We start from the raw sequence: 15063 nt of genomic DNA on the forward strand, positions 1-15063 counted from the left end.
GGGGTGTTTTAATGATGGCGTAGTTACCTGGGGAAGCTGACTTTGTTAGACCTTCCTAAAAGATATTCTCGTCTTGGAGGAGATTCAATGACTGTTTCCAGTTTGCAATCATCTACCAAACTGGTCAGCCAGAGGGTTTTGACATTGGCTTTGACCTCCTAGGAGTAGATTCCAAAGAGCAGAGGGCCCAGCACAAACACCTAAGGTTTGCCACTGGTGATTGTCCTCTTTGTAGAGGTGGCCTCACCTGTCCTAATCACTTGAGTCCTATCTGTGAGCCAGCTAGTTATCTAACATTTTATAAAGAGGTTTATGCTTAGTTCCATAAGTTTTTTGACAACAGCCAAGTAGGGCATCATATCAAATGCTTTATCCAGATCTACATAGGCAGTATGGATTGCCTTCCCCTCATTCATTGCCTTAGTGATCTTTTCAAAAATATATCCCAGGTTAATTAAGCATGACCTTGCTTGGCAAGGCCCAACTTGGATGGAGTCAGTGTCTGGAGTTCTCCTATGTCCTTGTTGATAGCTTCTATTATAATTCTTTTCATGGTTTTGTAAATATAACTAGTCAGACAAATGAGTTTATAGTTTCCAGGATCTGTTGAAAGTCCTCCAATCTCAGCACAAAGCCTTCCTTAAGACTCCAGTTAAATTGTGACTCCAGGGGTCCTGAAAAGCCATATTTTGGACTGTTCAAGAGGCATACCAGGATGTTATTAGGGCCCAGTGAGCCTATGTTCTTGGCTTTAAAGAGTGCAGCCATATAATCAAACATTTGTAATCTTGAATGTGTTTAACACTGTAGAAGTGGTTGAAACTCATTTCATCATTTCTGCTGGTGTTAAGTCCTTGCAGGATTGTGCACAATGGGGATCAGGTAAATTGCCCTTTCCCCCTGTACTGTGATTTCAGAGTTGATATATATAATTAGCAGGGGGTATGGAGATGCAGCCCCCAACATGGGTGGATCAGGGGGGCTGTTTTATTTTTCAGTTTTGGCTTTTGATCTTTTGGGATTGATTGTTGGCTGTTTGAGATTTGTGTACTTTTATGTTTAGAGGTACATCCCAGCCAGTATACTCTCCCCAGTTATAGTTGGAGGAGCTGTATTTGATGGTATTTCCTATGGGATGGTTAGGGGTGAGACAGGATAATGTTGGAGCTGAATTTGTTTTCTAAGAAGTTTGCTATATTGCCAGGCTTGGTGTATGCAGCACCATTAACCATCAGTTCAGCACATTGCTGTGCTGGCCTTGAGGTCTCTGGCATAACTGAAAAAAGCCTTATGGTTATCTTTCACCAGGGAAGCTATCATAACCTCAAAGTTGGGTAAGACCTAATTAGTCCTTTTAGTTGCCTATTTAGTTTGATGAGAGAGTTTTAATCTTTATTTGAATTGTCCCTCCTGATTTTGCAATATTTTTATTCCTTTTGTTGTACATTCTGTTTAATTTGGGATGCCACCAAGGTGGTTTGCTTCTGGGGCTAGTTCTGGGCTTATTTCTTGTAGGTACAGCAGCCTCTGTGCAGCCACTGACATGGCTGCACAGAGCTTCTGGATCAGTTTAGAGTAGGCTGCTGTATTCTCAGGATTTTATGGTGTCGCTTGGCTCATGCATTCAAAAGAGATGATAAAGTGGTGTATTGGTTCAAGATATTTATTGTATATAAAGATTGTCAGGAACTGTAACTGGAACATATATTTAAGCTAACTGATTCACACACTACTGCAAACACACTCACATTTGCATCTCCATTTGTGCCTGCATTCACTTTGACTGACTGCATAAAATGGCACTGTTCTCGCACACGCTCGGTACTTATATGCATGTGCTATCTAGCTACATTGGCTCAATAGGAACATTAAACATTGTGATCTACATCCTCCCTCTTTGATTTTCTCGACATGCAATAGGAGAAAAAGACAATGTATATGCTAGATAATATTTCAGTATTAATAACAAATCACACTCAAGCCTAAGTTGCTGTATATTTTAGATTGGGTCTGGAAATTCTACCTAATCTGGTTAGATTAAAGCTGTCACTGGGTTTAGCAACAGGGACAGTCTCTGGGGAATTCTTCTTGCTAGGAACTTCAGGGATAACATCAGTATTATTTGAAGAAAATACACTGTTCTGAGAAACTGGAACAAGTGTAAGGTCACTCTGAGAACTAGAGTCTTTGGTGCAGGTAATCTGCTGCATCACTGGTTTAGAAACTGGAAGTATATGTCTTTGGTTTCTGCAAAATTCCATTCCCTCCTATTGAACAATATAGGATCTTGGTTCCTCATAGACATTTTTGATAATACCCACTCAGTCATAGCCTTTGGTTGTTTGCATCCTTTCAATTTCTCCTTGTTTTAGTGGTCTAAGAGGTTTACTACAGTTATTGTAGTATGACTTTTGTGATTGACGTTTCTTCAAAAGTTGGATTTTGATAACTTTGTTGTCCTTTGCATTTGGAATCAATAGTTGTTTTCTGATCAGTAAGGTTGTTCTTGTCTGTCTAGATATTAATCTCTGAGCAGGTGAACCAAGCAAGTTATCTCAGGGAATGTTTCTGAAATTGGCAAGGTTAGAAAAACATCAATATTATCTCTCTTAGATTTGTCTAACAAACTTTTCGCACTTTGGATTGCATTTTCAGCTAATCCATTGGACTGTGGGTACTCAGGACTACTAGTAACATGGACAAAGTCCCAAGCCTCAGCAAATTTCTTAAACTGCTGACTGGTAAACTGCATACCAGTATCACATACAACTTTGTGTGGACTACAATGCACAGAAAAATGTCTCTTCAATTTAGTAATGACAGTGTTGGACATTAGATTAGGAAGGTCAATTTCAAACCAATATGAGGAACAGTCTACTAATACTAAGTAATGTTGACCATTCCATTCAAAAATATCAGCAGCAACTGTCGGCCATGGTAGTTCAGGAGTCTGGTTTAACTGAAGTGGCTCTTTTTGTTGGTGGGATTTAGTACTATTACAAATAGAACATGCTAGAGTTTCCTTGTCTATATCTTTAACATAGAAGGTCAAAATACTATGCCTCTCGCCCTTCTTTTGGTAGAAACATAGAAGGCCAAAATATAATGCCTCTTGACTTTCTTTTGGTAGAATCTGTACCTGGGTGTCCATGATGCAAAATCTGGATATATTCCTGTTGTAATGCTGAAGGAATAACTACTTTAAGACCTTTCATCGTGATGCCATCTTCCATCATGAGCTTGTCTCAGTAAGGATAATATTTCTGGATATCAAGTGATAGACTGTTTTGTTAAATTGGCCATCCTTGATTAATAACATGTTTCAGCTTCTGAAGTACTGAGTCTGAAGATTTGTGTTGTCTAAGTTGATCAAGATGTGATGAGGAAATATTTTGACTTCCATAACTTCCATTTCTGGTTTCTCATTGTCAAGCTGTTCTGTTGTTTGCCTGTGTGCTCTTGACAAACTTGACAAAGCATCTGCAAGGTATACATATTTGCCTTTTGTGTATGCAGTATTGAAATTGTTATTTTACAATTTTAACATCATGCACTGCAGATGTGCTGGGTCTAAATCTATTGGCTTTTTCAGAATTGTCACTAGAGGTTAGTGATCAGTCTCTATTTGAACAGGTTTGCCATAAATGTAATCACTGATCTTCGAACATGGGAACACTACTGCCAAAATCTCTTTTTCCATTTGCAGATACTGCATTTCAGTTTGGGTTAAAGTTCTGAACACATAGTCTACTGGTATGCCTTCTTGAATATGTGCTGCAACAAGACCATATGTTAAATCATCCCATGAAAGAGTTGCTGGTTTGTGAACATCATAATATCTCAAAGTGGGTGGACTGGCAATTTTCTGTTTCAGAAAGTCAGACGATTTTTGGTGTTGTTCTAACCAGGACCACTTTACATTTCTGTGTGTCAACTCAAGTAATGGTGTTAAAAGCTCACTCAAGTCTGGGATGAACTTTTCTAAATAGTTGATCATACTAAGAAAACATTGCAAAGATGTGACATTGTCTGGAACTGGCATCTCAAGAATTGCTGTTTGCTTAGATGGATCTGGTTGTAAGCCAGAACTAGTAAACAAATGACACACATAAGTAACTTCTCTCAGCCTGAATTTGCATTTCTGAGGATTCAGTTTAAAAATGACTTCACATGCATGGTCTAGAACTTTCTTAAGGTTTTCATCATGTTCATCTTCACCATTGCCCCTACAATAATGTCATCTACTATGATAGCACATGGATAATCTGAAACAATTTGTTTCATGGCATGCTGGAATACTTGACTGCAGAATTTATCCCAAATAGCATTCTCAAAAATCTGTACCTTCCAAAATGGTGAACTAAATGTAGTTAACAATAAAGATTTGTGATCCAGCAAAATCTGCCAAAATAAACTTTTTGCATCTAAGACTGAAAAAATAGTGGCATTTGGCATGAGACCTGCTAGTTCTTCTACAGTGTCTATCGCATGATGAGGACCTTTAAGGCATTTTGCTTAAATCTCTCAGATTAATACATATTTGAATATCATCTAAGCTTTTCTTATAAGCTATGACCATGGAGGATACACATTCAGTTGGTTCTTTTACTGGTGTTATCACACCTAAATTCACTATTTTGTCTAGTGCTGTTTTTACTTTGCTCTTCACTGTTACTGGAACTTTCCTTGCTGGTCAGACACCTGGGCTTACATCATGGTTTAACCTCATGAAATATGTAACTACTAGTATGGCAAGCTCATCTTTGAAAATATAAGCATATTCAACAAAAATATTCTGTGTAAAGCTACAGTGGTTGTTCAGACTTATATGGTGAATCTCTTTAATGAATGAAATCATTCCCATTCTTAAATATAACATTACACTTGGAACCAGTATCTACTTTAAGCTCTAGAGGTTTTCCATTAATCCAAACAGTACAAAAAAATTCACTCTTTGCAGCCAGATTACCAGTTGGTTGATAGTTTACTATGGTAATTGTTTCATCAATCACAGATGTACCATCAATATAGAAAGTTTGCTCACACCTTTCTAACTGATCTATTTGTTTCTTTGGATGCTCTCTTATTAAAAGTATGTCCCATTTTAGACTTACAAAGCTTTTTGAAATTATTACACTTTTTAAATTTGCGGCATTGCTGACCAAAGCTAAGCACTATTCTCATTTAGGTTCATGGTTGCCGCTAAAATTACGACAGTTAACAATGAAATTACTTGTAGCTGCCCCATTCAATTTCAGGTTAAAATTCAGTACTACTGCCACATTTTTTGGCTTATATCTTATATTTGGCTTGTGGGTGATGCAGTGGTGCAGCAGTTAATGTTGTTACCTCACAGCAAGAGGTTCTCTGGTTCAATTCTCGGCTGGGGTGCCTTCTGTGTGGAGTTTGCATGTTTTGTCTGCATTTGTGTAGATTTCCTCTGGGTACTCCAGTTTCCTCCCACATTCTAAAAACATGCGTCTGGAGCATTTCTCCCCGGGCCTCCACTGAAAATAGGCTCTGTCCTAGTCGGACCTTCCCAGTCAACAAATGTTAAATAAATAAATACATCTCTTATTCATCTTAGCTTTGTGTCTCACATTATAAACGTTCACATTGGTAGACACTGTATGAGAGACTGCATGCATACTTTTCACATTCATAAACATATTGTGTGCTTTTCTGTAAGCTTGTATATTTGATAAATCTCTATAGCATTGCTCAACCTTAAATAACTGTCTCAAAGCAAAATCTTTCCCACTGAATCATTATTCACACCTCACACAGGTCTGTCCATTATTAACTCATCTCACAAAATACCAGATCTGCAAGTTTTTGCTTTATTTCTCAAACCAGTAATGCATGTTGCTATAGTTTCACCTGGCTTCTGATTTCTTGTGTAATATATGTGCCTTTCCATTGTAATATTCATTGGAGGGTTGCACATTTCTCTAAATTTACATTTTAAGCATTCGAGGTATTCCCATGTTTCAGCCTGTATCACAATATGGTGGTTCTCCCCCTCCCCTGCATACAAAGCAAGTGAACACACAAATGAGTGTTCCCTCTCATGACTTCCGAGCCTGATAAATTAAGAAGTATGAATACCTTTGTACGTGCGACTTTATAAGAAAAAGCACCCTGTAAGAAAATATCATATTCTTGTTCAAACACTCACCAGTTCTCAGCAATATTATTATAAAACACCTGCAGTTCAGGTTTATGAAATCACTCTGCCATCGCAACAAAATACATCTAAACATACACATAGAGCAGGTGCTTGTAATTATGCATAAATGCACAATAGTCTCTTTGAAAAGGCTTCACTTTGCCACTGCAAATACTGTGAACAATCCAGAAACTTCAGGCACTGTGAATTACTTTAGTTAATGTGAAAAAGTAGTACATTGTGAAAAAATGTGGTTGTTTTAGCCATTTTATTCATCTTAGACATTTCAGAACTTACTTCAAACACTTTCATATTTACTTTGAATAGCTGTATCAGTATGTCACAATTACAGACATTTCATTTATCTCAGTAATTATTTTGAATGTTTTGAATGCTTCACCAAATACATAGTGACTGAAAAATCATTTAATTGAATTTATATACCTTTGAATAACAGGTGAGCTGTTTGAGAGTTCAATCCAATATATTCCTTCACTTCTAACCCTGTGCCTCATTGCTTGTGTATTGCTTCAACTTTGGATCCCATTCTGGCACCATGTTGTTATAGACATCCCACTTCTGACAACATGTTGCTTGTCTCATGCATTCAAAATAGATGATAAAGTGGTGTACGGATTCAAGATATTTATTGCACATAAACATTAACAAGAACTGTAACTAAAACATATATTTAAGCTAAACGATTCACACATTACATCAAACACACTCACATGTACATCTCCATTCGTGTCTGCATTCACTCTGGCTGACTGTACAAAATGGCACTTTTCTTGCATGTGCTTGGTACTTATATGCACATACTATCTAGCTGCAGTGGCTCAATAGGAACATTACACATAATGATCTACAGAGGGGCACTGAATTTTGACAAACCATCACTTAATTAAAGTTCCTAACTGTTACTGGTTTTACTGGGGTTACAGAGTTGATTTTGATTTCAAAGGAGGCAGCTTTATGATTGGATCTTACCAGGGAGGATGACACACTGGGGGAAATTCTCCTATATTTCTGAGTATGAGGTCCATTGTGTTGGAGCCTCTAGTGGGTGTATTTTCTGGTAGGTCAAGTAAGTTTATATTTAGAAAGTCCAGGTATCTCTGTACCTGTAGATTTGAGACTATGTTGGATTCACAGTCTATAGAGGAGTAATTAATGGTTCCAATGAGTATGGTGTTAGGTTGGATGGTAAGTGTCTTCAGTAGGATCAAGTATGTATTATGAGCTTCTTGGGACATGTAGGGTGACCTATAGATAGCTAAAATATGGTACAGGATTTTGTCTATGGTGATCTACATGCGGAGGAACTTCAGCGTGTCATCCAGTTTTACCAGTTTTGAGGTATGCTTGTTACTGATGCATATTAAGACACCTCCACCTTTAACCTTTGTCTGTGCAGCAATTGGTCTAAAAGTGTGGAAGGCATTAAAACCTTGCACTGTTGGGCTACTGTCTGCTGCTTTACATCATGTCTTGGTAAGTACACAGATGTCTGTATTGTCAAGCGAGAAGAGGGATTGGAGGAAGTATGTATACATTTGTAGGCTCCTAACATTGAGCAGTGACACCAGACATTCAACTGAGTTGATTTTTAAATGTCTATAGGTTTGTCGGTTTCGCATTGCCTAAAATAAGCACTTTGGGGATGGATACTATTTTAGCCGGTATTCAAAAGCCTAGAGGGAACAAGTGCAGACCATCCTTGACAAAGCAATGTGGTCTATTAACCATATTCTCCTAAGCTGACTAATATTGCATCACCTTAGAATGATACCAAAAAAATAGCCAGTTTGTTAAAATCAATGATCTTTTGCACATATTGTGGCATCTTCCTCAGTGATGGTAATATTCTGCTTAATTTCAGGATCATACCAACCAGAGACCCAAAGCCTGAAAGTTCCATAATTCTCTCTTGATATAGTCCAGGGAGGTATATCTCAGGTAATTTACACCTACATGGGGTGCACTGCAATCATGCCGGTACCTGTGGGGCAATGATATGAATGCATGGTTTGATAGATCCTATCTCCAGATAAGCAACTATTAGCTTCTCCTTGTTCTACCTAGTAACTGTGATATCAGCATATCTTACAATTGAGTACCCTATGACAAGAGTCCTGGAAAGTGTGTTTGCTTATTTTAGGGGCTCCAGTGAGAGTGAGTGCACACTTGGTGCTAGGTGTTATTTCTTCTGAGTGCCTTTGGGCTTGATGAAGCAAAGTTTTTCCAGCAGGCAGCCTAGATGATCCTTCTTGTTTAAGAAGATTTCTTTTAAGTGCCTTAGTATATGATTATCTATTTCTTTGTTGTGTGCTATGTTAGGTGGGTGTTGTGCACATTGCTTCAACAGCATGATTTGTGCTTGTATGTGAGAGTCTAGCCTTCAGAATCATTGTGTTATTACTTCTCACATAGTGTGTCTGTTAAGTGGTTGCCAGTAAATGTGAAACAACTGCTACATTGTCTCAAGATGCTCATATCCACCAAGCTCGCTACATAGAAGTTAAGACATTGCATACCTATGCTTTCCAGTCATTTGGCTGATGAGCTACGAGGGAGTGGTGTATTGGATTTAGAAGGCTATTAAGGGTGCTTTGTTGCTGCAGATGAATAAGTGTGCTTTTTTGGAGTAGATTATGCTAAACAGTTTCTACTAACTTTAATGTCTACACAATACTGAATTCTACTGTCTATAGGTATTTCCACTTGATGTCCAACTAGCTCCTATAAGCTTGTTGGTGCACACTATTTGATCTGTTTTTACTGCTTTACAGGGTACGGTTTTATGAACTGTTCTATAAAGAAAATTTGCTTTCTAGGTGTTTGCTACTGTACAAGAAAATGTTAACTGCTGTTGCATGCTGAGCAACTCTGGGAAAACTCTCAGCACAAGGAAAGCAGAAAGCAGACTAGTCAGTCCTCTCAACAATAAAACAATTAAATTATGAGCCATTTTGTATGATTTACAAATCAGATAAACTAGGTACACACTTTCTGCCATAAGATGAATAAACCCAGTCCTTCTAACAAAAAAAAAAAAAAAAAAAACACAAAGTAGATGAGACCCACAAGTACAATGCAACCATAAACCAATTAAACAACAAGCTGGAAATCCCTTTCTGAAAGCGATTTGTCTCATAGTAATAAAAGTGAGAGGAATGGCAACAGTTTAACAGAAAACAGTGAAATGCATAAGTAAAAGGAGGAAACAGTATCAGTCACTCAAAACCTTGTTTGCATGGATCAGTTTAGAAGAAATTATGCATGTATTTCATGTGAGATCTCTAATATATACTACAGCATATGTGTATATGTATATTTACTGTGGAATACTAAAGGTAGTAGAAACACTAGTCAAAAAAATAAAGATGCAGATTTTTTACAAAACAAAGTCCTATGGCTTAACAAATATTTACAGCAAGTATCTTCAATGTCTCTGTGGTGCAGCGGTTAGCATTGTCGCCTCACAGCAAGAGGTTCTCCGGTTCTATTCTCAGCTGGAGTGCCTTCACTGTGGAGTCTGTATGTCCTCCCTGTAGTCAAGTGATGTTTAAAGACATATAGGTAGGTGCATGCATGAATGTGTGTGCCTTCATTGAAGGTTGGGCATTGGGATGGCACCTCTGCACTGTAAAAATCTGCTGTCAATCATGAGCGGACTGGCGTTCTGCTGTGGTGACCCCTAACTGGGAAAAGTCAAAAGATATTACTTTACCTTCAATGCCTCTATGTAACTCAAAATAGCTGGCCCTGGTCAAGGCTTGCAGCACTTCTGTAATGGCATGTAGGAGATACGGAACTAACTGGTTCAAGTTTTTGCCACTTCCCAAATAACTTTTTTTATTTGCTTTAAAGATTCCAATAATTCATCTGTATGGGATTGTTTACATACATTTTTAATGACATGACGTTTAAAGCACTGGCACAGTTCATGCATTAGTTTTGACATAAATGGAGTCTACTGTTCAGTGAGTATTTTCTTAAGTATCCCTTCTCTGGGAAGTAATAAGAGTAGCTCCCTCCCTAGCAATAGATTTTATATTAGCCATACATGGTGCGATAGCTTCAGGATACTTAACTAGAATATATTGAAACTCAGATTTGAATTTTACTAGTGGCCCAGAAATGTCCATAGTGATGTGTTCAAATGAAACCTTTATTATAAACATTGGAAACAAAATATTTTTAACACCTGGGTATGGGGTTGCCTTCTAGCATTCAGGGCATCCAGTACAGTTCTTAATTTTTTCTATTATTCCTTGCTAGTAAAATCTTGCTAAGATCTTTGTGTTAGTTTACATTTTCCCAGTTGCCCCATTGTTTATGGCTATGTGGTAATCTCAATGCTAGATTTCTGAAAGACTTGAGCACCACTAATTGGAATATTGCTTCCTCTGTAGCTTTAGTTACTTTCTACAGTAAGTCAATTTGTAACACACGTTATGTCCAGCTTCTTACCCTGCAGCTCTTTTATATTTCTTTGTTCTACTCAAAATGCCATCTTACCATTGGGCCTTTTAAAATTTAACTGGATTAGCTGTAGGTCCTCCAGCTCTTCTCCTGACAACATAGGTAATGATGTCTCAACTTTAATCTCATAGAAAAGACAACTTACATCAGTATTCTTTAGTGATATGCTATATTTCACTTACGTTAACGTTCTTGTTCTCTTTTTTTAAGTACCTAATACACAGAGCTCTATTTGCTTTTAGATCGTGTATTTTGCTCCAACATGAATAGCATTTTAAAAGGTTACCTTATCTCCCAATATGCACTACTTTCTTCTTTTTCTCTGCTTTATATATTTTTCTGTCTGTTTCAAGGTGAATGAGTGCTACCCTTTCAGTTTGCTTTCCTCCTCAAGGTTCTTTAATATCTGAAAAGGGTACATCAGAACACATTATATTTGCAGCTTTACTTCTTCCTTACTTATAGACAACTGTACCTAAAGTCTTCTGTAATTTGATTTTTCTGTCTTACACTAACAGAAGTAGATTTAGAACTCTTCACTGGTAATATTTCTTCCTCTTTAATTACATTAGTGAATATATTTTATTGTTGCATTTCTTATTCTCAACACCCACCCACTGGTTAAAATTCTTGATTTTTGGGACTTTGGGTTTTAACTTGATAAAACATTTAGAATTCTGCTCAGGTCAAAATGTTCTTATACGTCCTTTCTTCTTTCTGTCAGCATATGCTCTTTCAAAATGTTATCCCTTGTTTGCAGTGCTGATAGTCATTTCTACAATTATCTGCAGTGGTGGTGCTGCGGTAGTGTTGTTGCATCACAGTAAGACGCTGTCCGGTTCGACTCTCAGTTAGAGCATCTTCTGCGTGGAGACATGCGTGAATGGGTGTACCTTCGTTGAAGGTTGTGCATCAGGGCTGGCAACTCGGTACATAAAAATCAACTGCCAATCATTAGCGGACCGGAGTTCCGCTGTGGCGACCCCTAACCGGGAAAAGCCAAAAAGTCACAACAACAACAACTTTGTAATACTTTCAGACTGTATTAAAGCTTTAGAGGTGATATCTAATGTACAGTGTAATATGTCTTTAATTACATAAGGCTAGAACATGCAGAATGTCATGTGATTCTGTCTTGCTTTGGCAGTTGTTGCCATTACCACAAAAGTATGGCTGTTTCCTAGAAAGATACTGTGTATCACTATGACTATTCCATACCAGTAGGTGCTTACAAATGATTTACCCACAAATAATAAAAGAATACAATGGCCTATTACAGAGATAACATTGCATCATGAGCTCATATAGATGAAAGGAGATGTCTCTGAAGTGCATGCATGCTTGTGGTGGGGTAAGGAAGTACAGACTATCCAAGTTACACCTTTCTTCTTGCCAGAGGAGCAAGATTTCTAACTTTTAAGATGGCTGCCACATGTAGAGCTCTTAATGACTGCATGTGTTAAAGCAGAGCAAAGAAACAAAGCTACAAGGTGAAGACTGCAGAGCTCTTAGTGTATATTTGCATATATGTCAAGTATGTGCCCAGGTATACAGGTGAGTACATTTGCTATGGGTATCTCTCAGAGTCATTATGGCTTACAGAGACTACATCATGTCTACAAATGCCAAAGCTAGTGCATACAGCATGAATCTTTACAGTACTTGCATAGATAAGATTTCTCATGTGACAATGTTTTTATCATTGTAGAAGAAAACAGGAAAATGCTGCAGTTGTTTATTAAACATGTAGAAGGTAACATTTGAATGTTGTTAAGTATTTGTATTTGTAAGGTTGGCTGATATACAATAGTATGAGGTTGTTGGGAAAAATGCAAATTTCTGTACAAGTCATTTATATGTACTATGCAAACATGAACTGTCTGAAATCCAAATAAAGCTTAAGAGAAATACCAGAAAATAAAACAGGTACTGCAGCTATAGCATAAGAAACAAAATAAAAAAAAACAACACACAATAGTGACATTGTAGCATTGGGCTGCATTCCTGGCATGTAAGTCATTGCAGAATATGCTTTCAAAAATATGACTGCAGTCATACTGCGTTGCCTTTTTACAACATAAATCCTGAAATAAATAAATGACTCATTCTGCAAAGGTACAAATGTAAAATCTTAATAATGTCTTGTACATTAAATAGCTGATAAAATGCTTATACTGTTTAAACAACAATCCCGGTGACAACCAAAACAAAAATAAAGTAAAAAAATCACAGTGTTGCAGCCAAAACTCTCCACAACCTTCCAAAGGTATCAAATATTTTATTAAGACATAAAAATGTTTAAAAAGTGTTCATTGAGTGCTTTCATCCCCTCAAAAATTGGGACTTCATCAGAATACATGCCTTCTGTTAAATCCAACATTTATAACCCAATGTGTTGATGACATCACAGCCACACAAATGCATATAAAGGCACAACAACTTTTTTTAAAAATACAGCTTAAAAAAACACTTATAAACATCTAAACCATATTTACTGTGCTTATAATAAACTTTCCTAAATTCATGGACATTTTTAACGTAGCCTTTTGTCCCTAGCTCTCTTAATTAACAGGGGTTTTACAGAAATTACTTCATTTAAATGCATTTGTGTGGCTGTGATGTCATCAACACATTGGGTTATAAATGTTGGATTTAACAGAAGGCATGTATTCTGATGAAAATCATGTTTTTGAGGAGATGAAAGTGCTCATTGAATACTTTTTAAACATGTTTATGTCTTAATAAAATGTTTGATACCTTTGGAAGGTTGTGGAGAGTTTGGCTGCAACACAGTGATTTTTTTTTTTTATTATTCTATTATTGATAAAGTGCTTATAGTTACTTTAAAGAATTAACAAGTGAAAGAGCTTTTCATATCTGAATTTCTTGTCACTCCCAGGTCACAACTGAAAAGAGACACTTGTGTCTAGTGGGCTTACCTGGTCAATAAATGCATAAACAATTAATCAAACTGGGTCAGCAGAGTCATAATCTTCATAGTTAGGGTTTACTAGGACATACTGTCCTGCAGAAACACATGCACACATTCACTCAAAGACATGCAATATTTGAAAAATAGAAAGCTCCAGTAAAGTATCACATTGTTAAAAAAAAGTATATGCAAGTATCTATATGCAGGGATACTATACACATGTGAAGATTAAAAGTATGACACAATGTCATATTGAGTACAAATATCAAACAGTATACAGTGCAACACATTTGAATGCTGTGCCTAATAAACAGACAATTTATTACAAAATCAGTAACATTGTGACATAGTTTAGCCACCTATCTGCTCTAATACAACAGTTAAACAGAAAATACTTCTACAGGGCTGAATTTAATGACAGTTTGGAAGTCTTATTCTCTTCCAAATCAGCAAACACTGTGATAATATCGTATCACATTAAGTGGTGCAGCAGATGAGACATGATTTAGTTAGAATCAAATGCATCCAATCCAATGTAAATATTTTCACTTTATACACACTATGTTCATGTGAGACTTAAAAAAAAGAAAAGAGATTTGAGGTAACACATACACATTACTGGTAAATAAAACATCTTATCTGGTTTCTTTTATTTAGAGAATTAAATAATTTCTTCCTTGTTAGAGCATAGTTGCTGCAAAATGTGGTGCACTAAGGTATTCATGTATTCTGTTAAAAACGTTATATATTATCTTACCTCCACTGCTGAGTTTAATTAACATTACGAAGCATAAGCCAAACCACAGAGGTTGCAGCCCCACAGGTGTCCCACAAGCAGGCATTCTTTAAAAATAATGTTGATCTCTGCTTGATTAACTGTTCTTAAAGAGTTTCCTAGCAGGCTTATTTCAAACTACAAGAATTAAAATGAAAAGATGGAGCCAGTCTTTCATTCATAACAAAGATATACTGTAAGAAGCCAGAACTAGATTACAATTACCTTTGCTCCTTACAATACTGATTGCCACGCAGACGTTTAAAAAAATGTTAATGTTGAATGCTACCTGAGCATGCTGCTAGACTGGAAGGGCTGGACTGGTCTAAATATAGTCACTTCCTTTCAGTCAGGACTGAAAGATGTACAAATTCAAAAGACTTAATTTTACTTTCTAAACAAAACTGCAAAGGTGCTGCTGCATGTAACTTGGTCATTTCCTGACCTGAAAATAAGTAACTAAAAATATCAAACAAAGTCCTTCTTCTTAAACTTTACATACTACATTAGATAACAGCACACCTGTGGCTGATGCCAGCTACCTAGCATGTTAAATAGATGGCACAGTCAGTTCAAATCTAGCATAGTAGGCATGCTAACTGTGGTGGCTGGTGAAGTCAGTTAACGTAGACCTGAGGGTATGTTTAGTGGAAATGTAATGTGGAGGGAACAATGGAAACAACTTCTATGAGCAGTGTG

The 15063-nt window shown here is 36.9% G+C and overlaps 1 protein-coding gene across 2 annotated transcripts in view; it reads right to left on the reverse strand.

Annotated features, from left to right (window-relative positions):
* The window catches only part of LOC122809170, a 726709-nt gene extending 712079 nt beyond the window's left edge, over positions 1-14630 (reverse strand). Inside the window, exon 1 of one of the 2 annotated variants that reach the window (XM_044080459.1) lies at positions 14347-14630. In XM_044080459.1, coding sequence (XP_043936394.1) covers positions 14347-14431 — 85 coding nt within the window. In that variant the 5' untranslated portion in view covers positions 14432-14630. The remainder of the gene's footprint in view (positions 1-14346) is intronic. The other variant, XM_044080458.1, reaches the window with a different exon arrangement.
* Between the last annotated feature and the right edge of the window lie 433 nt (positions 14631-15063).

The sequence above is a fragment of the Protopterus annectens genome, chromosome 8.part0 (assembly GCF_019279795.1).
Source record: "Protopterus annectens isolate FY-2018-M chromosome 8.part0, PAN1.0, whole genome shotgun sequence".
Classification (NCBI taxonomy): Eukaryota; Metazoa; Chordata; order Ceratodontiformes; family Protopteridae; genus Protopterus; species Protopterus annectens.